This window comes from Diadema antillarum, unplaced genomic scaffold, assembly GCF_040938485.1.
Source record: "Diadema antillarum isolate AM-2024a unplaced genomic scaffold, OU_Dant_1.0 seq00000105_RagTag, whole genome shotgun sequence".
Taxonomy (NCBI): domain Eukaryota; kingdom Metazoa; phylum Echinodermata; class Echinoidea; order Diadematoida; family Diadematidae; genus Diadema; species Diadema antillarum.
In genome coordinates, this window is record NW_027271191.1 from 1,181,444 (window position 1) to 1,207,984 (window position 26,541).

General features: G+C 38.4%; 1 protein-coding gene across 1 annotated transcript in view; it reads left to right on the top strand.

Moving 5' to 3' along the window:
• The window catches only part of LOC139726943 (uncharacterized), a 60,168-nt gene that overhangs the window by 20,937 nt on the left and 12,690 nt on the right, over window positions 1-26,541 (top strand). The window contains exons 10-19 of the mRNA XM_071637931.1: window positions 2,879-3,068; window positions 3,680-3,779; window positions 4,482-4,616; window positions 5,172-5,224; window positions 18,622-18,796; window positions 19,550-19,689; window positions 20,639-20,786; window positions 22,033-22,218; window positions 23,430-23,612; window positions 24,785-24,927. Coding sequence (XP_071494032.1) covers window positions 2,879-3,068; window positions 3,680-3,779; window positions 4,482-4,616; window positions 5,172-5,224; window positions 18,622-18,796; window positions 19,550-19,689; window positions 20,639-20,786; window positions 22,033-22,218; window positions 23,430-23,612; window positions 24,785-24,927 — 1,453 coding nt within the window. The remainder of the gene's footprint in view (window positions 1-2,878; window positions 3,069-3,679; window positions 3,780-4,481; window positions 4,617-5,171; window positions 5,225-18,621; window positions 18,797-19,549; window positions 19,690-20,638; window positions 20,787-22,032; window positions 22,219-23,429; window positions 23,613-24,784; window positions 24,928-26,541) is intronic.

The window sequence follows — 26,541 nt, forward strand, 5'->3', positions numbered from 1 at the left end:
TTGACCTTTGACTTCTTTGACCTTTGACCTTGATTTTTGACCTATATTGTACATTGGCTACAAAATGCTACTCCGCCATTTCTAACCCGATTTCGATTATGTTTGCTTTATGTGATGGCACTAGGTGAGGGCTTCAAAACTTTTACACAGAATATTGACCTTTGACTTCTTTGACCTTTGACCTTGATTTTTTACCTATATTATACATTTTGCTACAAAATGCTACTTCCGGCGGGGACATATATTACGCACCGCGTAATTTCTACTTTTCCTTGTTATGCCTCCGCCACGAAGTGGTGCCGGAGGCATTATGTTTTCGGGTTGTCCGTCCGTCCGTACGTCCGTACGTACGTCCATCCGTCCGCTTTCGTTTACGCGATAACTTGAGTAATATTTACTGGAATTTTACCAAACTTGGTCCAAGTATGAAGTATGATGGGCAATTATTTGATTAGATTTTGGGTGAAATCGGCTGAAGGTCAAAGGTCAAAGGTCAAGGTCAAATCATGAAATTGTATCCATCTGTTTACGCGATAACTCAAGACTGGATGGAGTAAATTTTACCAAACTTTGTTGGAGGATGATGTATGATGGGACAATTACTTGATTAGTTGTTCAGTGAAATCGGACAAAGGTCAAAGATCAAGGTCAAATCCTAAAATTTATCTGTTTACGTGATAACTCAAAACTGGATGAAGCAGCTTTCACCAAACTTGGTCCAAGGATGATGTATGATGGGACAATTAGTTGATATGATTTTAGTGACATTGGCAAGAGGTCAAAGGTCAAAAGGTCAAGGTCAAATGCTACAAATGTTGCAATTTCCCCATATCTATGCAATGCCCAAAGGTATTTTCTTGAAACTTGGTGTGGACATGTACTACTGCGTAAAGATTCTCCAGAGAGGGTTTCATGTCATAAGGTCAAAGGTCAAAAGGTCAAAGGTTAGGTGAAAATGTTGCAATATCACTTTTCTCGCAAATGGTTCAATGTATCTTCGTAGAACTTGGTACATACGCATGAACTGACTGGCAGGGATTATCATGGGAATTTAGGGGTCATGGGTCAATAGTCAGGGGTCAAAGGTCAAGGTCAACTCCTCAAAATTTTACTATTTCCCTCATATACTAGTACAGTATGTCCCCAAAAAAATTACAACGGGACCCCCCACAATGATATCTTTAAAAATAGTGAATCGATCTAAATACAAATTTCAGGTTATGAAACTATAACTCATTGCCCACATCTTACAGAAAAACCCCATTCGATTTGCTTCAGTGGTCAAAGAGAAATGAGGAATTTTGTAGAGGATGTCGGGAATCTCTTTTGTCCAAGTTCTGTATTTTATTCACGCACTAGAGCATTGAATTGCTAAAATTGGAAAAATTAGACTCATGACATGCTTTACAACAATCTACATTTCTCTGTGACTGCTTAACCAAATTGAATGAGGTTTTCTGCAAAATAGAGCTAAGATGTTATATTTTAAGGCCCCGAAGTAGCACTTAGACAGGTCGATTATTTTGGATGTTATCAATTCGAAAATTTGATTGTAATTTTTGAGGGACATACTGCAGTATGTCCGACAAAAATTACAATAAGATTTTCGAATCGATAACATCCAATATGATTATTTTTTTTTCGATGCAACTTCAGGGTCTTAAAATATAACATCTTAGCTCTATTTTGCAGAAATCCCCATTCGATTTAGTTAAGCGGTCACAGAGAAATGGGGATTGTAGTAAAGCATGTCATGAGTCTGATTCTTCCAAGTTTAGCACTTCGATGATTTTGTGTGTGAACAATAGACAGAACTTGGACAAAAGAGATTCCCGACATCCTCTACAAAATTCCTCATTTCTCTTTGACCACTGAAGCAAATCGAATGGGGTTTTCTGTAAGATGTGAGCAATGAGTTTGTAGTTTCATACCCTGAATTTGTATTTAGATTGATGCAATATTTTTTAAAGATATCATTGCGTAGGGCCCCGTTGTAATTTTTTTGGGGACATACGGTATATGCAATGCTTGCATTATTAGTTTAAAAACTTATTACATGCATTACCTAATGTAGAGTCTCTTGGAAATTTCCAGCCAGAAGGTCAAAGGTTAAGGGTCAAAGGCCAGGTTTCAATGCCCCCCCCAAAAAAAAAAAAAAAAAAAAAAAAAATCCATTTTGTACCGTCATTACACTCTTTCTTCATACCTTGGAAATTACTCAATGCATAAACTTATAAAAAGGTTTGTCAGAATTCAAGTAAAAATTCTCAATTCCCCAAATATGTGTACCTGCACTCTTAGAAAATTAAAGCAAACCCAGTTCAAAGACATTTCTGACAAACCTGTCATTTCAATATTTTGCCAGTTATGTGAAACTGTCATGAATCATACATTGTGAAGACATTGTACTATACGCCTATTGGAAGAAATCATGCATTATGGCGGAGGCATCAGTCGCCATAGCGACATTTCTAGTTCTTTCTGTGCAGTTGACTTGCAGTGTAAAAGTTTGCTAGAAGTTAGCAATGTAGTGTATTTTGTGGATAGTGAGTACACCTAAAAGCAATGAATGAAAGAGTATCTTGTTCATGTTAAGATTAAGTTTCTATGTATTTCTTGAAGACAGCTCTATCATTCTTTCTTTGTCCAGAGTGACTTAGGTTAATTGTCTTCAAATGTAATTCATTAAACATTTCCAAAGTTTATTTCTTTTTTTTTTTTTTCAAATGCAGGTTTATACTATATTCACTTGTCAATACTTGAAATCTTACCATTGTGGAGGACAATTTTTTTTTGAAGAATTTCAATAAAACTTATGCTTTCTACACTTCAAACAACTTTTGATAATATGACAACAAAATTTTATCCATATTTGCAGAAACATCCACTGGCAGTGTTGACACAGTTCTAAGTCGTGCATGGGAGTGGCGAGAGGGGAGGCTGTTTGCATATGAGCTCATCATCAAGTTCTTAATCGTCAACCACATCCACTACCTGTACCCCTCATTTGCTATGCCACCCCTTAAGTTCAATGGAGCAGCCTCTACAGATGAGTCCATCATTCCAAGGTACAACTAAATGGCCTGAAGGGTTGGGGAGGGGTGCCCATCAAATGCTCATTTAGAGGATTCATCAGCATTCAAGTGGTTTTATCTTTTTATATGCATCTAACATCATACAAGCTAATTGTTCATGTTTTATAGGATTATTCATGTCCTCTTTTTTGACCCTCTGGAATTCTTCCAATTCCAATTTTGTGAAATTTTCCTCCATTATCCCCTTTCTGTTGAGCTGCAGGGTTGACAAGTATCCAATATCTGTCAAATTTGGACTGCTCTGTTTCTTAATTTCAATACAATATGTGAGTATTTGGGGAAGGTTGGTGTTAATGTTCCATTAGATATTGGGTTTAATTACACCTTTCAATGCATCAATGCAAATACAAGCACATTGGGACCATATGTATTTTAATCATTTCTTCTCCAATAAAATTAGCTGTAACCATGAAGGTAATATAAATAAGGTAAGGGATATTTTTAATTTCCTTATTTAATCTACTTTTAAAATGAGCTTATCTTTGACACATGTCCTGATTTCAATGCCATGTTTCAAAGCAAATTGAGTTAGCCTTCATTTCAGGGGTTACTAAGTTTGTTATGATTCTCTTGATGTTTTTCAGTCACAAAGCCAGCCGAGTGTCACAGGGTAAACCTCCAGTGCAGAAAAGCTTGAGCCATGGTGGGATGTCACTCTGCCAGGCATGGCGAAAGAAATCACCTGTAAGTTTGTTTCCTGCATTGGAAGCTTTTACATCTGACATCATTTGTGACATCTAAGTGATCACAATAGATATAAAGTATACAATCATATACATTGTATACATGGATGCCAATTGTCAGGCAAAAGTGTGAATTCAGGTCCTGGCAGTTTTCAAAGTTCAGTCTTTTTCATGTACAAAGGAGCTTCATGTAGATGTATTTCAGGCCCTCTAGTTCATTCTAACTGGTATCCCTGTATATACAAAATTCTGAGATGAAAGCTATGAAGCCCAGCAAAGGTGTGAAACTTTAGTAGTACTGATAAAGAACTACAATCCTGTCTATTTCATCTCACATTACTGAAGTCTTGTCATCTACATCCTGCTTGCATACGTGTATTGTGTAATTACACTAAAGATTTATTTTCAAGAATTTAACTTATATTAAGATGTTCCAGCTGCTGAAATTTTATCTTGTTGAAAATATCTTATGCAGTAACTGTCTTGTTTTCATCTTGTTTAATCGTTCTAATTTGAATGGTTTGTCCCTTCAGCCATTACAACACTAATCTGTGGGGACCTATGTTATAACCATAGTAAAATGGATATGTTACATCCACAAACACTGTTCATTTTAGCTGTAAGCTTGAAAGAAGACCGTTTTCCGTTTTAGTACTAACCTCTTGCTATTTCTTGTACTCTGTCTCTCTCCTATGTCATACAGAATGAGAATTTATCTCTGGATTCACTGCAGAACCCCTCACCGGAAGAAATTGGGTCTCAGTCCACTTCACCATCCTCGGGCTTATCTCCTGTCACCCCTCCTGTACAGAAGCATGCCAGTGTGCCAAATGAAGAGGTAAAACTCTTGATTTTAATATATATATCTGCCTGTCTGCATCATCCAATATTAGCAGGCATAGTTACTTACTTGTACTTTTCAAGGTGAAACAGAACTTTATAGATTCTCCAAAAAGTGTTACTGGGTATTCAGGTATTTGGTTGTTTACAAAAGCTTGTACAAATAAAAGTTTCCAATTCTGACTGTACTTCATTTACATCCATCTGAAATGAATACACACATTGCATGAATGCAAATTTGATGGATCAACAAATGGATGAATGTGTCAATGGAGGTATTGATATGTCAATGGATAGATGGATAAATGGATGAGAAAGTTATCAAATTGATAAATGGATTGGAATGTGTGGATGAATTGATGTGTCGTGCATAGCAAACTGAAATCATAACTGCGTTAAATTAAAATGCAAGCAGCGAGTAACAAATTAATACATATTTAGAGTAAAAACTTTGTGAATAGGAGAATTCTCATTACACACTATGAAGAGTACAGAGATTTAGAGATATTCATTCACCTCGTGTGAATTTTTACATTGTGGCATACATTATCAGGTCTTCACAAGAACTGGGAGTGAAAGAAGAAAAAAGTCCCTGGAAAACAAGAGGTAAGACCTTTTGCCATGTTTTAAATTCAGTGTTTTTTTCTTTTGTCCATCTACTAGTGAATAGATATTGAACCTGTTTCTTTCAGAATTTGTACTCATTTGTCAAACTATTTGAATTATCTGGCTGAAGATGCCTCTTACAATTGAAAGAAAGTGTCTAACATGTATGATATACATTCACACTTTCCTGTGAGTAAAACCATTTTTTGTGTATCATAGGCTGTATCATATATTTCATATATTTTTAACACAAAACTTGATAATAATTGATGACAATCCATTGATACTTGATTCTGATCTATGTCAAAAGTAAACTGAATACTAGGGACTCAGATGACGTATTGCAATCATTTTTCTCTCACCGTCTGAAAGTGGAGGCTGAACTAAGGTATTCAAATGAAGTCTTTTCTATTGTCATTACTTCGTCCTTCCATGGCATGACACAAATAATAAAGTTTACCTACAAGGCTCTTGTGAGACAATCCCCAGTGGGCTTGAACTCTGTAAATTTTAAATGTCGTCCTCTGGAGATCTACTTGTAGAAGTGCAGACGAGTCTTATTGCATTTATAAATTGTTAGAAGGAAATTTTTTAGAAGAAGTTCATGACAGTGGCATTGATGGCCCAGAAGATAGTATGCTGGGGAGAGACAAATTGTTTGATTGAAATCAATGCTTTCATCTTACAAGAAAAAAAAAATGTTTGAATTGAGTTAAATCAATACTTCAAGAGAGTCGTCCGTAGGGATGGGGGTAAACAGGTGAAATTTTGCATGAATCCTACAAGTTTGTGTGTAGTGCCCCTGAGGAGATAGTTGCAAGGTAGTTAGTTACCCAGGTAAGTGTACCCTACCAGACAAAGAAACAGCCGAGTGGGCCAAGATTTAACTCTAGTGGGCTTTAATTCTACCAGGTGATTTCTGAACTGTTAGCTAAATGATCCAAGTCTCCTTGAAACTGAAACAATGATTGCTTTAGGTGTTGTTACTTCATACTCTAAACTTTAGGGTCTTTTGTACTGGCTGTATGCAGAAAGGAATATGTAAAAGCTCTTTATGAGTGTTAAATTTCAGCAAATACAAATATATGTTGCTTTCTTTGTACTCATACTGCCAAAATGGGCGTATTGAAGGGGAAACATGGGCAAAAGCAAAATGGTCTCTGCTCTATACTTGTTTTATAAAATTCAGAATCAAATACAACTGGAATGTGATGTTGAATAGTACTAACTTTGCATGTTCAAATTTCTCACTACATTCTCCTGCTGTCCCCTCCCTTTCATTATCTACTTATTTCACCAGGAAAATGTTGCAAAGGTTTGTTTAATCATACAAGTAGCTGATTGTGTGAGAGAGAGAGGGAGAGCAAGGGAACTGAACTTGTGATAGGTCCTGTGCAGTGAAATTAATGTCCACCTTAAGATATTTGAAGTGCATTAATGAGGCAGCAAGAATTATGCAGTCTTAGAATTAGACAAACAGTTTCGCTAATGCCGCACATATTAACCATTTCTGTGCACTCTTTGCCATAATACTTAATGATATGTGTATGTATGTGTGTGAGTGAGTATGTGTTTTTCTGTGTAATAAGCCAGTATGTTGTTCCACTTTGCACAGTGGAATAAAATGGTCAGGTGCACTAGCACACATTAATGTTTTTCAAATTCACTGTTACAGGCATATGTGATGTGAGGATTTTTCATGTAATCCTTATAAATGGTGCTTGCCAGCACATCCACCTGACAGCAACACAGTGTTTATTAAGACCAAACATTTGGCAGTATTAACAGAAAAGGTTTGGAAAGGCATTCAATACCAAACAGTTTTATGACATAGATCAAGATGCTTCCCCAAGTGTTAATTGACGGGTCATACTTATCACCTGGTCTACCCAAGTCCAATCTTTGTTTGAATATGGATTCCATAAATTGTTGTGTGGACAAACTTACGCGTTATGACGTTTGAGAAGGAGTAAAGTGCCTAACCAACAGAAAAAAGGAAGGTCATTTGTACCAATATGCACATGAGCTAAATTCCAAACTAGCTTTTTTATGTCGGTGGTCGAGTCTTTTCAAGTAAAGTATTTGCACTTAGTATGTAGGACAAATCCAATTACACTCCACTGGATTAGTTACTTTTTCTGTGTAAATTATATGCACCATCTCAATGTTCCACACATTCGCCATTTAACATTACAGTTGCCTATCTATAGGCTTTCATCGAGAGGGTTTTCACATGCTGGCTGGAGAGTGACATTTCAGAGGTCAAGGCATGTTGCTATAACTAGAACCTTGTTCCAAATGAAGTGCCTTATGTAGAGGCCAACACCTCTGCAGACCCCAAAATAGATATATCGTTCCAGCAATTCAAGAGGAAGTCTATTGTGCAGTCAGTTGGTCAGGGCTGGTATTCAATTCAATACTTAAGCGAAGAAGATAAGACAAATACTTACTATTTTACCTAACTCAAATACTTGGCCAAAATGGTATTCAGAGGACAATATTTGTTTTAAGTATTTGGCTAAGTATAAAAAAAGATAATTACTCTACAGATGTAGATATGTACAAGTAATATGTCTACTTATGTATGTTTCGTTATTCAAGAGCAAGTTTATGGCTGTGTATTTGTCTTTCTAGCACTCTAGACAGGACACTTGGAACAATCATTCATAGCAGCTAATTTGTTGTCTTTGACATGTTTTCAGAAATAGCTGCATTTTTTCATCTTCACAATTACCATCAAGAAATTTAGCAGCATCTTGTTTATCAGCAAGAACGCCCTCTTCTTAAATACAATGAGTCTGCTCTAATTAAATGGTATTGCTGTGATCGTGAAGGAAATCAACACATCAGCCAACTCATAGCACAAATCATCTCATGAATGGAAGCAACACAAATCACCCAATCTCACCAATTGATAGGGTTTGCATGGCACTACTGGTACATTTGTATGCCACAGGATGCTTTCAACAATGATGAGCCCACTATCATTATCTCAATCATCTGGTCAAAGTTCTAACTACATAGTATGCACACAAAAACCCATAGAATTCACCACCCGCGGTGACTGCACAATTTTTCTGACAACATGCAAATAGCCGTAGAGAATCGTTGTTCAAAATTGTTTGCCTTTTTGCTTGTGTGTGACATTACAATTGTGCTTGAGTTTAGCTGTCGTCTGCTGAAGTAAAGATCTAAGAAATGTCTTCGACACAGAACAAGACAAATACTTAGCCAAGCCAAACACTAAATACATTTTCTTCTCTTTTTGCTTATTCAGTTGAATACCAGCTGTAGTTTTACTTATTAATCATACAGTAAGGAATACAGCTAGATATGGATTGTATTATGAAAGTGCAATCCACATCATGTTTGAATAGGTGAGCTTAGATTTATGCAGTTATACCCAGGTTGAAAAACCAGTTGGCAACTGGTACTGGTACTGGTACTGGTACCGGTTGATTCCAGTTAAGGCAACTGGTTTCAATATGGAAATTGGAATGTGTGACTAGAAATCAACTGGTATCAACTGGCATTCATTCAACTGATATCAAGCAAATAAAGATGCAGAGGTTTTTTGAAATTGGACCTGAAACAATAACTCATACTTTGCCAAGTCATCTCCAGATGGGTACAGTGAATACTGTGTATGTAAAATATTTTGCTGTGTGGGATTTTCTTCAGATTTTTTTTTTTCTTATCCTCGACTTAACTATTGAAAAGGATTTATACATTGTATTAAGAGAAAACAGCTTTTGTACCATGATATGCTCATGTGTGAAATGGCAAACAATTGAAGTTCACTGAATTGGCTCAACACATAAAAACACTTCAACAGTCACATCATCAGCAGGGGTTGTTGATGACCCCCCCCCCCTTTTTTTGGGCAAAAATATCAAAACAAAACAAAGCAAAAAAGGGAGGAGGACCTGCAGGAAAATGCAGAGATTCTTGCCACTGAAGCATATGGGGGCGGGGAGGGGGGCGCAGTAGAGGAGAGAGAGCATTGTCCTGTCACCCAACCAACCATGAGCTGCTCTACCTGTTCCCCCCCCCCCCCCCATGCACACACACACACATACACCAGGGAGGTGGTTCCACCTCCCTGCATACACACACACATACAACTCTGAAACATGTGCTTGCGACATGTGGAGTGACCCAACAAAAGTTTTTAATTGTGACATCTGAGCCATGCAATGGAACAAGAGCTAGGAGTTGAACATGAGTTTTACATGGGAATCAGTAACACCTATATATGTACTGTAGGTATCCGATTGGTCGATTGCCCATCACGTGGCATTTAGTGAAAAGTTCCATCGCACGCTCTGGCTGTCAGCCGTGCAATTTTGTTTAAGCAAAAATGGATAGCGCATGGCTGACGTCACCCATATCCATTGACTCCCATGTTAAACTCAAGATTGGCTCGAAGTTTTTGTTCCATCTTATGGCTCTGATGTCATAATAAAACATTTGCCACATGAACTCAACAATTACAAGCGCGTTAAAAAAGCACATACTTTTGTCACTCATTTTTAAAAACAACTTCGTTTTGCATACGAACGTTAATGGTGACTGCGACTGTGTGGATACTCATTCGTCTTTCACGGAAAATGGTTACCATTTCTGTGCTAAGTTCAAGAATCTGTGTGGACCAAATCTGCTGACATTCGAGGTGTTGTATAAAACAAATTGTGTATGGTCTTTACTCTTGCAATGGAACAAGATTTCGCACTTGGTGAAAGATGCGGCACACTATTCAACTTGGCTTTGCCTCGTTAAATAGAGCGCCTCTATCTTTCACCTCGTGCGAAATCTTGTACCATCGCTCTTGTGACCATTCACTATTCGTATATTGATCAGCTACACTTGTATGCTATATCCATTTTTTGCTCAAACAAAATTGCATGGCTGACAGTGACAGCGCGCAGTGGTACTTTTAACCGCATGTCACGCGATGAGCAATTGACCAATCAGATAGCTACGCACTTTTTAGGTGTCGTGTAAAATAAACATCAAATTAATGGACACCATGCCCCTGTAGAGCCCACTAATGTCAAAATCGACCACTAATGTCGTAACAACCACTAATGTCATAACACGTCGACGACAAATGTCATAACGACCACTAATGTCATAACACGTCGACGACAAATGTCAAAATCGGATTAACCACAAATGTCATTAACACGTCGATGACAAATGTCAAAATTTCCATTTTTACTGCAAATGTCATAACACGACGACGACAAATGTCAAAATTTCCATTTTTACTGCAAATGTCATAACACGTCGACGACAAATGTCAAAATCGGATTAACCACAAATGTCATAACACATTGACCACAAATGTCAAAATTTTAAAATTTACTGCAAATGTCATGATGCATCACAGGGGCAGATCCAGGAATTACGTAAAGGGGAGGCACCTTTACAAAAATCAAAGGCTGGCGCGACCCCCCCCCCCCCCCTTTTTTATGCCTCCGCCAAGAAGTGGTGCCGGAGGCATTATGTTTTCGGGTTGTCCGTCATTCCACCCGTCCGTCCGTCCTTCTGTCCGTCCTTCCGTCCGTCCTTCCGTCCGTCCGTAATGAATTTTGTGGACAGCGTAACTAAAAAAACCTTTTGAGGTATCCTAATGAAACTTGGCATGTATGTGTATTAGGGAGTGAAGTTGTGCCTATCAACTTTTGCGTGCACACACTCAAGGTCAAAGGTCAAAAGGTCAAGGTCAAATGCTTAAAATTTCACTATTTCCCCCATATCTATGCAATGCCTGAAGATATTTTCTAGAAACTTAGTGTATACATGTATTACCCAATTAAAATTCTCTGGTGAAAGTTTGGGGTCATGAGGTCAAAGGTCAAGGGTCAAAAGGTCAAGTAAAAATGTTGAAATTTCACTTTTTTCTCTGTATCTTGGAAATTGTTCAAGGTATCTTCAGGGAACTGAGGATATATGCATGTGCTGACTGGCAGTGATTATCTAGGGAATTTGGGTTCTTAGGTTGAAGGTCAGGGGTCAAAGGTCAAGGGCAACACTTCAAAATTGTACTATTTCCCTCGTATTTATGCAATGCCAGCAGGATTTTCTTTTTTTTAACATGGTATATGCATGTATAACCCAATAGAGATTTTCTGGGAAGTTTTTTTTTTTTTTTTTTCCAAAAGGTCAAAGATCAAATGAAAGTGCTTACTTCTTCCTCCATATCTTGAAAGTGGCTCAAGTTATCTTGAAACTTAGTACATATGTATGCATGTTCTGCCTTACAGTGATTCTCTTATGAATTTCGGGTCAAAGGCCAGATGAAAATGGTAACAATTTACTATTCAATACAGAAATTGCACATTTTCTCCATACCTTGAAAATTACTCAATGCATAAACTTATGAAAGGGTCAAAGTCAAGTTAAAGTCCTTAAATCCCCAAATATATGCTCTCCTATTCATACAATTAAACCTAGGTCAAGGAAGGTGAAAATTCAACACATTTGTGACAAACATGTCATTTTAGTATTTTGCCAATTTTGTGAAAATGTAATCACACATTGTCCACATATACTATAGATCTATTAGGAGAATCATGCATTATGGTGGAGGCATACCAGGCGCCATAGCAACATTTCTAGTCTTCTTTTTATTTCTGTTGTTTTAACAAAATATAGAGAGGGGGCACCAGAGGGGGATGTGCCCCTTCTCAATCCGTGATTGCATCAACCACAAATGTCAAAATCGGATTGACCACAAATGTCATAACATGTCGACCACAAATGTTAAAATTTCAAAATTCACTGCAATTGTCATAACGCGTCACAGGGGCGGATCCAGGGATTCCGTAGAGGGGAGACGCCTTTACAATATCAAAGGCTTCTGCAGCCCCTCCCTTCTTTTTTAACCAAAGAAATTAAAAGAAAAATAAGGGGGAGGGGGATTGCACCAGCCTCTCATGAGGGGAGGAGGTGCCGCACCCTCCTCTAGATCCCCGGCTGCGTCAACCACAAGTTAATGGCAAAACCCATTGCTTGCATTACAGGGGCAGACCCTGAAATTCTGTAAAGGGGAGGCGTCTTTACAAAATTAAAGACTGCCGCTCCCCCCATTTTCCTCTTTATTTTTTATTTTTTGTTTGAAACAAAAATAAAAAGACAAAATAAGGGGGAGGGGGGTTGCTCCAGCCTTTCATTTTGAAAAGGTGCCTCCCCTTTACGGAATTTCTGGATCCGCCCCTGTAGTGCAAGCAATGAGTTTTGACACTTCTGGTTGACGCAATCGCGGATCGATGGGGGGGGGGGGGGGGGGGGGGGGGGCACCACAAGTTAATGGCAAAACCCATTGCTTGCATTACAGGGGCAGACCCTGAAATTCTGTAAAGCGGAGGCGTCTTCACAAAATCAAAGACTGCCGCTCCCCCTATTTTCTTCTTTATTTTTCATTTTTTGTTTGAACAAAAACAAAAAGACAAAATAAGGGGGAGGGGGGTAGCTCCAGCCTTTCATTTTGAAAAGGTGCCTCCCCTTTACGGAATTTCTGGATCCGCCCCTGTAATGCAAGCAATGAGTTTTGACACTTCTGGTTGACGCAATCGCGGATCGATGGGGGGGGGGGGGGGGGCACCTCCCTCTAGTGCCCCCTCTCTATTTTTTTTTTTTTTTAAACAACAGAGAAAAAAAAGAAATAATGGGGTAGGGTTGCAGCAGCTTTAATTTTGTGAAGGCGCCTCCCCTTTACGGAATACCTTAATCCGCCCCTGTGATGCAAGCAATGAGTTTTGACATTTGTGGTTGATGCAGTCGCGGATCCATAGCGGGCCCACTCCCCTCCTGTGCCCCCCTCTCTTTTTCTGTTGTTGTTTAAACAAAATATAAAGGTGCCCCCCCCCCTCCACGAAATTCCTGGATCTGCCCCTATAATACAAGCAATGAGTTTTGACACTTGTGGTTGACGCAATCACAGATCGAGAGGGGGTTCATCCCCCTCTGGTGCCCCCCTTTCTATTTTTTTTTTTTTGGGGGGGGGGGGGGTTAATATAACATAAATAAAATGAAAAAAAACTGAGGGGGTGCGGCAGCTTTAATTCTGTAAAGGCGCCTCCCCTTTACGGAATTCCTGGATCCGCCCCTCTGATGCAAGCAATGAGTTTTGACATTTTTGGTTGACGCAATCATGGATCGAGAGGGGGCGCATCCCTCTCTGGTGGCCCCCCCCCCCCCCCTTCAATTTTTTGTTGTTGTTGTTAAAACAACAGAAATAAAAAGAAAAATGGGGGTGTGGCAGCCTTTAATTTTGTAAAGGCACCTCCCCTTTACGGAATACTTTGATCCGCCCTGTAACGCAAGCAATGAGTTTTGACATTTGTGGTTGACGCAATCATGGATCAAGAGGGGGCACATCCCTCTCTGGTGCCCCCCCCCCCCCCTTCTATTTTTTTTTTTGTTAAAACAACAGAAATGAAAAAAAATGGGGGGGGGGTGTGTGGCAGCCATTCATTTTGTAAAGGTGCCTCCTTTTTACGGAATTCCTGGATCCGCCCCTGTAATGCAAGCAATGGGTTTTGACGCAGTCGCGGATCTAAAGGGGGAATTCCTGAATTCGCCCCTGGGACGCGTTATGACATTTGCAGTAAATTTGGAAATTTTGACATACTGTTGTCGACGTGTTATGACATTTGTGGTTAATCCGATTTTGACATTTGTCGTCGACGTGTTCTGACATTACAATGTAGTGGTCATTATGACATTTGTCGTCGACGTGTTATGACATTAGTGGTTGTTATGACATTTGTCGTCAACGTGTTATGACATTAGTGGTCGTTGTTATGACATTAGTGGTCGTTATGACATTTGTCATCGACGTGTTATGACATTAGTGGTTGTTATGACATTAGTGGTCAATTTTGACATTAGTGGCTCTATATCCCCCCTTTAGGCCTCAAAGTCGTGCAAGTTTGCTATGTTCTTCTAAGGCATTAATCTGCAAGAATGTGTAGAAGGTGAACTTTAGTTACACAGGTGAGTCACTGAGTTTCCTCTTTAAAGAATGATATTACAATTCAGTATGACCTTTAACATCCTTTGAACACTTGTTCAAACTTGTTCAAACACTTTGAACAACGTAATGTTATATTTACCACAGATACTGTGAAAAGTAAACAAGTTGTTTATGGCAGAGAAATCTGGGATGTAATCGGCTCTCTAATGTTAAGGAAAGGGTTGTTGAAATTGACATGTTCATCTTCAGAAAGCAATACCTTAATGACAAAAGCATTTACTTAAAAGGGATCATACTTGGTGTTGGGATATACAAACTTATTGGAATGATACACATGTCCCACATTTGGGCTAAGAAGCAGAGCCTTGGAGCAATGGCCTAGAGGTTCAAAGCAGTGATGGCTGATGACATCTCCTCCAGATCAAGTGAACACTGTAGTGGTAATGTTTGTAAATACCGGTGTTAGGGAAAGCAAAGTATTTCTATGGCAGTACCACAGATGGTATCTATGATGATGGTAACCTTGACATTATGCTCTTCAAAATGCATTCTGATCAGATTCAGTAGTAACAAAACTGTTAGTGGCATACCATCAACAGGCACCACAGGAAGTTACATCAAATTTGAATTTCTCATAGGGCTGAGGTACAGTGTATTAAAGCAGGGGCGGATTCAGGAATTCTGTAAAGGGGGGGGGGCGCAACTAATATTTCTGGTGCCACTTCCCAGTTTCATTTCATTTTTTTCTTTTTCTTTTTTTTGTTTTTAACGAAAAATAAAGGGGGGCATGCGCCGGTTGCGCCCCCCTCTGGATCCGCCACTGTAAAGCATCAAGCCCCTTGGCCTTTTGTTGAAGCTGAATATGAAGCCTTTGCCAAAGTTCCATTCTTTGAAAGCTGCCTGATACAGCATATTAGTTTGGCTTTTCAGTGGGTTGTGATAGTTTATGCTGTATTGTGCACACTTATCACCCGCTGATAGCATGATCATGTCAACCTATTTAAATATATGCAAGGGCTTGCCAATTTTAGTGATAATTTGTAAAGAAGAAGGAAAGATGCAAGGTATTTAGTCACTTTTTATGTATTGACTGTATGTATTAAAGTTTGGCAGGCATTGTAAGGATCTGTATTCCTCTTGCTCAGCTAACTGAAGATCTTTTCAGTGGAAAACTAGACACATGATCACTATTTCATAAATGGTTTTGATTCTTTTTTTAAATGCATGGCATTTCTAATTACAAGTGTATCAAAACATACATTTTCCTTTTTATTCTGTGTGTGTGTTGGTGCTCACTGCAACCAAGTTATTTTAGAAGAAGGTTGGTAGACATCATACAATATTTGCAGCATGAATGTGGCTGGCTTTATTGTTCTAAACTGTATGCAAGAAATTGTATATTGCTTATCAAACCAGAGTTTCCTCTTTTTTCATTTCAGTATTCTTAATGGAGTTTCTGTGCATTGTATTCTTTAGAAAATATTATTATTTTGTGATTTATGCATATTTCAGTTAATCTATGTATTGTCTTGTAGTTCTTGTTGAATGTGAAAAAGGCTGGTTATACAATTTTTGTGCAAAACATGTTGCGCTTCTGCGAGGTTCAAGTTCAAGGCAACTTATTAGAATAGATGCTACTTTAAATCATTTATTTTTTTAATCAAATCAAAATTATGCCTCTCTTTATCAATTTGTATATCCCCTCAGTTGCTATTCACACTAAATACCAAAGGTAATATAATACCAAATTAAGATTTGATTGAAGTATGTTTTGCATGCCAAAACTGAGATGCTAAGCATGTAACTCAGTATTAAGTTAATACTCACCACTTTTTGAGTAGACCATTAATGCTATTATATTCTCAAGTTTCTGAAGCAAGATTTGCAAGATGCTTTTCATATGTTATACAGAACAAATTAATGATTTCAGTATGTAGTGCTTTGTCTGTAAGTACAATCTAAAGATAACATGCAGTAAATACTTCAATAGCTGGCAATAGCTGGCAACACCTTCCTTCCTTGTTATCTTTTGTGGGGATATCTTTTATGTACTCACATTCTTTTACCCACATTTATTTGCATTGTGTCTATGTGTTTCTAACCAGTAAAGGCTCAGCTGTAGCGTAAAACAATTTGTTCTGTGTAACAGTTTGGTCTTTTTTATGTACAATATACATTGTAGTTTTTATGATGTGTTTTTGTTCCACTGAAATGTGATAGGTTGATTTGGTAATTGATAATTTTCATTAATCAAACTCGCTATTTCATCATACAGTAACTACATGTTGTCTCGAAACTTGCATCCGTAGTAATTTCAATCGCTTAGGTTGATTTGTGCATACAATTAGGGACTACAAACTGTATGTCATTTGTTTTTCCACTAGGACAAGTCATTTTGATCATTTTAGTAGATACTGTAACTAGTGTTTGTGTTTCTGTTCAATATCTTTTATTAATGTCAGCATTTCTCTCACTGCTACTGCTTTGTGGTATGATCATGATGTTCTGTTTCACTGACAAATGCCACTCTTTTCTGAAATGTGTTTTTTTAGATAATTTCTAGCATATTGTAGTGTTTATTTCATCTATTTCTTGAATATTTTATACTTCAATTTGTAAAGAATCATTTTGTTTTAATGTCTGATATCATTTTCTGTGAAACAGCTGCAAAAACAAGCAGCGTCCATTTAAGACTCCTACTTTTAAGTGCTACATACTTCATCTATTTCTCAGTGATATTGCATTTCGGCACACTGAAATGTGTCCATTTGCAGTAGTCGTAAATAATTGTGTTCTGATGCCCAGCAGTTGAGTTGACAAATTTCTTATAAAAACTAGCATAAAACTCAAGTTACAACATGTATAACCAGAAATTGTAAACTGTTGGTCTCATACAGAAAATATCATCTTTAAAATGTTCCATATGTTAGATTAGTAAAGCTTCTTTTACACTTTTTACACAAGGATCACATCACAGGTTATCCCAGATTTTAATCCAGGTGTACCAAGATGCAGCACCACTATTTCCTCTCATGCCAGTACTGATACGTTCAGGACCAAGTGTATACATGGACAAGTATTAAGGTGTCTACATGGGCAGACAAAGTAGCTTTGTGGATCACACTGGAAACACTGATGAAGCTACAATTGTAGCTTGGATTTCAACAAGACAGAGCAGGGAAGCCACTGGGTCATTTTGCAGACCTTACATGGAGGTGTACATTGTGTATTGGGATATTCATAGAATGTTAACAGTCAGGGACTTGTTCAACAGGAGTTCATTTGACATATATACCAGCCAACAACATCCTGTTCCTGCTCCCAAGAAAGATGCAGGGCTGATGTCTCCTTACACTACAGTGTATGGCTGATTTGAAGGTTGCCTTTCTACTGTTTTTTTGTAGTACTTGCCCAGCTTTCTGAGGTGTTGTTACCCTACTAGAAGGTATCTCATCGGATTCTCTTGCAGGTGGCATTGGGTTCAGAGGTGGATTCATTTTTGCTAGTCCCCTTCGACTTCTGCTTCCTCATCAGAGGCACCTTGGCACTTCAAGGAAGAGTACTTTTTTTTTTCTTTGACAGTTAGCAAAACTATCCATCCACCTAGCTGGTGTCATCAGATACTAATTGAATGCTTTCTTTTGATTGGCTAATGCACTGCGTGTCACCATGGTGTGCATCCAGGTCATATTACTCATGACCCCAACTGCCAGTGTTGTACTGCTTTGCTGTCACTTTCTACCTTATGCTTATTTCCTGTGTGATTATCAGTTTTCAAGAAATAGTGGCAGCATCTTCTTTGTCTGTGGCATAAGTGTGTCGCCCTGTGTGGCTGATCCCATGAGTTTAAAGTTATGAGTTTAAAGTTAGTTTTGTGGCACTGCTTTTCAGGTAATGCATTGCGCTAGCAGTTTTACTCACTTGACTTCTTGCATCCACAGGTATAAGGTGAGATTTCTCCCCCCCCCCCCCCCCCCCCCCCCCAACACACACATTGCTGCTTCATGACGGAATCGTGCAAAAATAGAAGATACATTACTTTTGTCAGATTCACTTTTCACTGTGTGTAAAAATTCTGTCACTTTTGGATGGTATTAAGCTGATAGAGAACAATGTAAATAGTCACACTCACACACATTCACCCCCACTCACTCACTCACATATGCATACGGGGTACTTGTAAACACTTGTGTATACAACAAACTCTGCCCAGTCATGATACATGTCATATTCCTTCTTGATACATTGGCTTATAATTAGAATAGGGGCCTATTAACTTATTTGTAACTCACTGCATTTTAATGCAGTTGAATGGTCTCTTCAATCACTCAATATCATTCTTGCTGTTAATCTTTTTCATGCATGTTTTGTGAGCTGAAATATGCATTATTGTATCTTAACCAATTTTCTGTAGAGCACAGACAATGGCAGAGGGTCACTTTTTCAACCAGCCCATGACCAAGCATTACTCATTCCCATCGGGGCCTGATGGTAACCTACAAGGAGGCCGCAGGGCAAGCCATGGACTCAGTGGGACACTATCCCTGCTTGGACTCACTCATGATGCTGACAAAAACCTCAAGATAAAGGTACGTTACTGATGATGGATAGAAATTATTTTTTGTTTTAAGTGATTGTCATTAACAGCCTACAGTGATAATGTGGCACATGTGTATGTATGGATGACAGTGGTGATGACTAATTTAACAAAGACATTTACACCTACATCATTCTGAGTGACAGTGTTTGCCTCCCAGTTATCTTGCATATTGAAGTTGACATTTTGTTGTCATTCAAACAGTGGATGTCATAACCAACGCAAGTTTCATTGTCTTCAAAATATTACAATTCGTAACTGCACAGCTATTGTGTGGCAGTATTTGTTCAGTTCAGGTGTGGCATGTTCATGCATCCCTTACAATTGACATACAGCTATTATGAGTATATACAACAATCGATATGGTTGATTGTATACATGCATGACTTATTCCATTGTTTTAGTTGTCCCCTAGTATTCTCATTACCTTGTTCACCTGTTTTGTGGAGTTGGGTACAATAGAGTCTGAGGTTAGTATAAGTAGTTACTGTCACGTATTCCAAGTCTCCACATAACATCGGCTGAAAGTCAGTGGGCACATGAAAGGCATATGTTTTCCTCATATAGATTTTAACGATTTTCATTTTTAAACATCTGTTCATGAATGTAGGAATATTATTTTATGAAAAACATACAATTGTATGCTTTCAGCTTATTCTAGTAAGACCGACAAATGGATGTATGAGCTTTCATAGTTTTAATTTCCTGAGAATCATCACAACTAATTTCTTTAATGTGTTTGTAGACCAGAAACTTCCTTGATGAGCGAGCCAAAGCCAGTTTACACCAGCCCATCCTTGAGGAACCCTCTGACAGTGCTGACCACTGCACTGATCTTTCCTTTGAGGCAAGGCGGCTCCTCAGTACCTACAAGTCACTAGTGAAGTAAGCCTTAATCACCTAAATCTTCTTTGAGTTTGAAATGTGAGTTTAATACCCATCTTGAAAAGTTATAAGAGGCCCAAAGATAAATGTGGGGCAACATGCATGACAAAGAAAAGTAATAAAGTCTGAGACTTTACTACAAAAATGTGTTGGGTGAATGATATCAATAGATAGCACTTACAACCAGTGTGCATTAAGTAGCAGAGAATGATAATTCAGCATGATGATTTACGAATACTAAACATGAGTGTCATTTACGACTTATGCAAAATAAACTTATGTTAAAAGACGTTTCAAAATGGAACTTAATGTGACTGATGGAAAAATGCTGTTAAACATGCATACACAGAAAATATAGATAACTTTGTTAGAAGGAGACAGATAGTTAATGGCAGATCAGGGGCCAGTTTCATAAAACTTGTCATCAGTGACAAGTTGTCATAGATGTGACAAACTACTGAAATCCTTGCATCTGATTGGCTGAGAGCAAATTTGTCATTGAAATGTGGCAGTTGTCACTGATGACAAGTTTTATGAAACGGGCCCCAGGGGACATCATGGAGTTTGTATCAAGGCCAAAACTTGAAGCTCAGAAGTGCATCAATCCTCAAGGGCTCATGCTTTCATGTCTCTGCCCAAAGAGTGCCGGATGATAATTATAAATTAATTAATGCTTTAAAAATGATGATGATTGTACTGATGATCCACAGCATTTGTATGGTGCCATATGTCTGTTTCAAAACATTCAAAGACACAAGACTCTTCCAAGAGAGTTTGCAAGTGAATGCATGGTGAAAAGTGTAAATCTCCTGTACAATGTAGGTCCAAATTTTAACCACTTTCATATCATATCTTTTACTGCACAATACCTCTTCCAAACATAGAGAACCTAGCATTACTTCATTTTGTTATCAAACTCTTCTGTCATTAATCATATGTCTCCAAACAGAGATGGCCAAATAGACCCAGACAGCCCATTGCCATGGTTACCATGCTTACAGCTGGAGTCACTCACAAACATCCTGAACCAGATGCTTCTACAGGTGGTCAACTCTCTGGCCAGCAGCCGATGGGAACTTCGCAGAATGAGCCATCAGGTAGGCAAAAAGGAAATGAAGAGTTAATCATGCACCAATTCTTCAGTTGTTGTTTTGATGTTGCAAATATGACATTTATTGGATTATGGGAAATTTAGATTTAGTAATTCTTAATCCATATATTTTAAAGAATTGTATGCCTCCACCACAAAGTGTTGCCAGAGGTATTATGTTTTCAGGTTGTCTGTCCTGTCCATCTGTCTGTAATCAATTTTGTGGACAGCGTAATTTAAAAACCTTTTGAGGTATTCTCATTAAGTCAATCAAAGGTTTGATTGAAAATGATTTGTCTTAAATGTTCTAGCTCTCAGAACACGAGAATAATTTTTTGAAAGCCCATTTGGGTTAACTCTACAGGCTGCAATATTGAATGGATTTTTTTCAGATTTTGTGTAGAAGTGTACTATGGGTAGAAGAAGACACATAAGGGTTTCAGTGGCACTGTCAGCATTTATCAATATCATTCAGGTCAAAGGTCATCCTGACCAGATGAACATCGCAATATACTTGTGAATACATTAACTTGCTTGCTACTCAATGCATTTCATTTAGACTAAGAGTATTGAGGTGCATGATTCTAAGATTCCTATAGTTTTCTGTGACGTTGTCCTCTGATCTTTTGCATTTATAGTGTCAAAACTTCAATGTTATTAGTGAATGAACAATAATTCTTCAAGTTTTCATTTTGTCACTGTGTGTATTGTTTCTATTCATGTTTGCCTTTTGTACTCTCCATCCATTCCTTAAAGCTGATTATAATTCTTGACTGAATGACTACATGCATAGATTGCTCCCAGTTCAGAAATACAGACTTTCTCTCCCTCACTTCGTCATATATTTGTATTCTGTTTGTGGTGGGGATTCCTGGCCAACAGTTCGTACACTATTTTTATCTTTCGTTGTTTGTTTCTCTCTCTCTCTCTCTCTCTCTCTCTCTCTCTCTCTCTCTCTTTGGTTTGATTAAGACATGTGAGGTGTAAACATCCCATTCTAGACTTTAAATGGGTAAGCTTAATATTATGCTCACTGAACACTCTCAGACTTCAAGATTTGTGCAACTCATACAACTGACTCATACAATGTCTGTACCAAAAAGTTACAGCCATTGTTCATGCAGCCTCTGTTTCCACATAATGTGCTCTCCTCTGAACATGTTACCATATGATATGAGTGCTTATGAGGTACATATCGACAATCTCATTCAGTCTGCTCTTACACGTGATTTGTTATTCTGCACCCTAAACAGGCCCTCCCTCTGGTGGCGGAGTGCCTACGATGGTACCACCCGGAATCTCTGGTAACCTTTTGGCATCGTTGCCTGACCTGTGATGCCTCCCTTGTTTGCTATGGCGCTGCCCTGACGCTGAAGCATAGCATCCAGCATGCCAACAGAATGATGCAGTTTTTACAGCAACCAGCCTCAGGAAGCAGGGTAGGGTTACATTTTTTTAGTCTCCTCTCCATTTGTTTTTTCTTACTCTGTTCCCCTTTTTCTTACCACCCTGACTTGTATTTGAAATGAGAATAAACACAATTGACTCAATAAATGTTGTCAAGAGTTAGTAGAAGTTTGTTTGTTCGTTTATTGTTTGTTTTGCATCTTGCCATAGAGAATATGTTTCCTCGTTCCAAAAACACTTTTTAAACAAAATTTTCTCTGGATTTCCAAGTCAGGAAGTATATAATGGAATCATCAGCCTATGGTATGATAAACAAACTAAATGAAACTTGTGCATCATTAACATTAACCCAGGTAAGGAAAATGACAGTACTATAAATGAATACTGAAAGAACCTGAAACTCAAGTATTGAGCAGGAAGAGCTTCCAGATTGAAAAAAACAACAATAACCTATTGCTGTCTATGAAGTAACAGGTAAATAGTTCTCAAGCCAGTAAAGTGATGTCTCATGTACTCTGTATTGTCAAAAAGAAAAAAACAAAATGCACACACTTCATGAATGTAAGTTGTGTTATTCATTGTTTCACAGGCCTTCAGGAGTTAAATAAGGATCCCCGCTGTATGTTACTTTGAAATGAAGGCTTCTATGAATGACATCATACAGCCACTTCTGATACAGTGAAATTCACTGCTCTTTAGTTCTGTGGAGATTGCCACATTTCGAGGCAGTGTAACAGAAACAGAAATTAAATTACAATGTGGTTGAAATTAGTGTTTGAAGCTAAGACATTGACATTTACTGGTTAGATATCAAGACATTATTCTGAAGTTTCTTCATTGCGTTTTGATGCAAACAACCATTGAAACACACTGATGGCAACCTCGTGTGAATATGTCCTTTGTAGTAAGAATGCTCATTGTAGAAAGAATAAAAAATGGGCAATCACAAATTATTGGAGGCAGAGTCTCATGCACAGAATTATTCTGGAGGAATCTGGCATTGGGATGCAGGCACCGGGATGCAGGCACCTTGGTACAAGATGTACAACTCCTAATGAAGACTTTGTTCAGGCAGATAAGATAATTTCTGTAATGTAGTGTCTTGCCATGGTTTGTATACAAGCAAGCTGCAATACCTCGTGGAAAAATGTCTCACATTGTAAATTTTGTGATTGTAATGAATAAATGACGACTGCATCTCTTTGACAATGATCTTGCAACACTCTATCCACCCTGTCACCAGCGTGACTCTGAATCTTGTCGCCAAGTGTCAGCTTCCATCGTGGTAGCAGTCACCCAGGGTCTGCCTGTCTGGGTTACCATAGCCAGACAGCTTATGGAGCGAGAGATCATTGACAAACTCTCTGTGGTTGCTATGGAGATATTGCTTCTTGCTCTTGCCTACTTTGAAGCTGAGTTGGAGGAGGTGAGTTGAGTACACAATCACCCTCTTTCCGAAATATATCTTGGCACAAACTTCCACCCATAGAGTTGCTATTAGTGATTATATTCCACATACTAAGAAGCTTGCTATAGGATTGGTCAAGAGCTGATCACGTGATTAAGCGTAGTTTTGCCCATCACATCACTTGAGAAGAAAAGTTCATTACACTCTAGTTGATAGTCCCTTTTGTTTTGCTGATCTCTTCAGTCCATACAGTCCTATCGCGAGATGGATACGCGCGAAATAAAAGTGCGTTGCAGTGTGGACTATCATTTAACTAGGTCACTTGATAGTCCTCAGTGCAACACGCTTTTATTTCGGTGCCGCGCGGTGCGCAGATCAAATTCATTGTTTTGTCATCTACGCGCATACGTCTAAAGTAAACTAAAAACTAAAAGTAAACAAAATGGGAATATCTAGGACCCTAGATGTGGAATATAAAGCAAATAATCAACTTTCAGTTTCAGGCAATGAGACAAACTATCACTTCCTTGGCAATCTGAATGTATATGCTATCTTTCCTCAGCTGCGCTTCGGAAAGATAGCTACATCCAGATCGCCTCGGAAGTGATAGTTTGTCCCATCACCTTCACCAACGTTGATTATTTGCTTACTATCAATAGTAAGTGGCAGCAGAAAAAGATGTCAATGTGTCTGTATTGTAAAAGAAATTGAGGTAGTAGTTACAGGTGTGATAGTGGTAGTGATAATGTTATTCCTACCTTTAGTTGTTGTGGTAATCAAAGCAATCGTTGTGGTAGAAGTGGTAGTAGCAGGAGTCGCAGCAGTGGTGGTAGCAGTGGCAGCTAGTAGTTGTTGTAGCAGAAATAACACTCATAGTAGGAGAAATTTTAGTTGTAATCATACTAGAAATGATAATTTGACTGTACCTAAGTGTAGTAGTGGTAGGAAAAGGTAGAAGAAGGATTGCAAGATTAAGGGAAGACTACTTTTTTTTAAAGTGTGTCTGTGTATATTTCATTGTTACAGTTAACACTGCTATCAACAGACAACTCGAGAGGAAAGTAACCATCATTCATGTATGGATCTGTCATAAAAAGCAAGCAGCTTGCCTGCATTTACACTATTAGGTTAGCAGCAGCATCAGCAACAATGGTATCTTCTACATGTTTTTCTTGTTGTTTCCATCTCAGGAGAAGGAGTCACTGGACCGAGCACTACATCAGTTTCGCATGCGCATCTTTAGCCACACCCATCCCAACAGTGCAGTGTGCACAGTCCAGAGCCAGGTTGTGGATGAATTTGATGTGCTTATTCCCCTTGATGGGTTCTTGTGGTAAGATTCGTAAACAGTGATATTATGTTCTCCGGTTCATTTACTAAGTAGATTTATCCTCATGTGATGAGTACTTAAAAATGCTGAGAATCAAACAAGTAATGACTGTTACAATAGTATTTTTGTGTTTTGTGTGTTTGGTTTTTTTATGCCTCCGCCACGAAGTGGTGCCGGAGGCATTATGTTTTCGGGTTGTCCGTCCGTCCGTACGTCCTTCCGTCCGTACGTCCTTCCGTCCGTACGTACGTTCGTACGTCCGTCCGCATTCGTTTACGCGATAACTTGAGTAACATTGACTGGAATTTTACCAAACTTGGTCCAAGTATAAAGTATGATGGGGCAATTACTTGATTAGATTTTGGGTGAAATCGGCCAAAGGTCAAAGGTCAAGGTCAAATCATGAAATTGTATCTGTTTACGCGATAACTCAAGACTGGATCAAGCAAATTTCACCAAACTTTGTCCAAGGATGATGTATGTTGGGACAATTACTTGATTAATTTTTGAGTGAAATCGGACAGAGGTCAAAGGTCAAAGGTCAAGGTCAAATCCTAAAATTTATCTTTTTACGTGATAAGTCGAAACTGGATGAAGCAGCTTTCACCAAACTTGGTCCAAGGATGATGTATGATGGGGCAATTAGTTGCGTAGATTTTAGTGACATTGGCAAGAGGTCAAAGGTCAAACGGTCAAGGTCAAATGCTAAAAATGTTGCTATTTCCCCCATATCCATGCAATGCCCCAAGGTATTTTCTTGAAACTTAGTGTAGACATGTACTACTGCATAAAGATTCTCAAGAGAGAGTTTCATGTCATAAGGTCAAAGGTCAAAAGGTCAAAGATTAGGTGAAAATGTTACAATTTCACTTAATTCTCACAAATGGTTCAATGTATCTTCATGGAACTTGGTACATACGCATGTACTGACTGGCAGGGATTATCTAGGGAATTTAGGGGTCATGGGTCAATAGTCAGGGATCAATGGTCAAGGTCAACTCGTCAAGATTTTACTATTTCCCTCATATACTAGTATATGCAATGCTTGCATTATTATTTTTAAAAATTAATATACATGTATTACCTAATGGAGATTCTCTTGGAAATTTCCTGCCAGAAGGTCAAAGATCAAAGGTTAAGGGTCAAGGTCAGGTTTGAATGCAAAAAAAAATCTATTTTATACTGTAATTACACTCTTTCTTCATAACTTGAAAATTACTCAGTGTATAAACTTAGAAAAGGGTCAGTCAGAAGTCAAGTAAAAATCCTCAATTCCCCTAATACATGTACCTGCACTCTTTAATAGACAATTATAGCAAACGCAGTTCAAGGAAAGTGAACATTCAAGATATTTCTGACAAACCTGTCATTTCATTATTTTGCCAGTTATGTGAAACTGTCATCACACATTGTGAAGGCATTATACTGTACACCTATTGGGAGAATCATGCATTATAGCGGAGGCATCAGTCGCCATAGCGACATTTCTAGTTTTTTTTTTTTTTTTTTTTTTTTTTTTTGGGGGGGGGGGATGTGCCATGCACATGTATTCATGAAAGCACAGTATATTTATGAGTTTAGGATTGGTCACACTTGATGTGCCTATCAACATAAGTG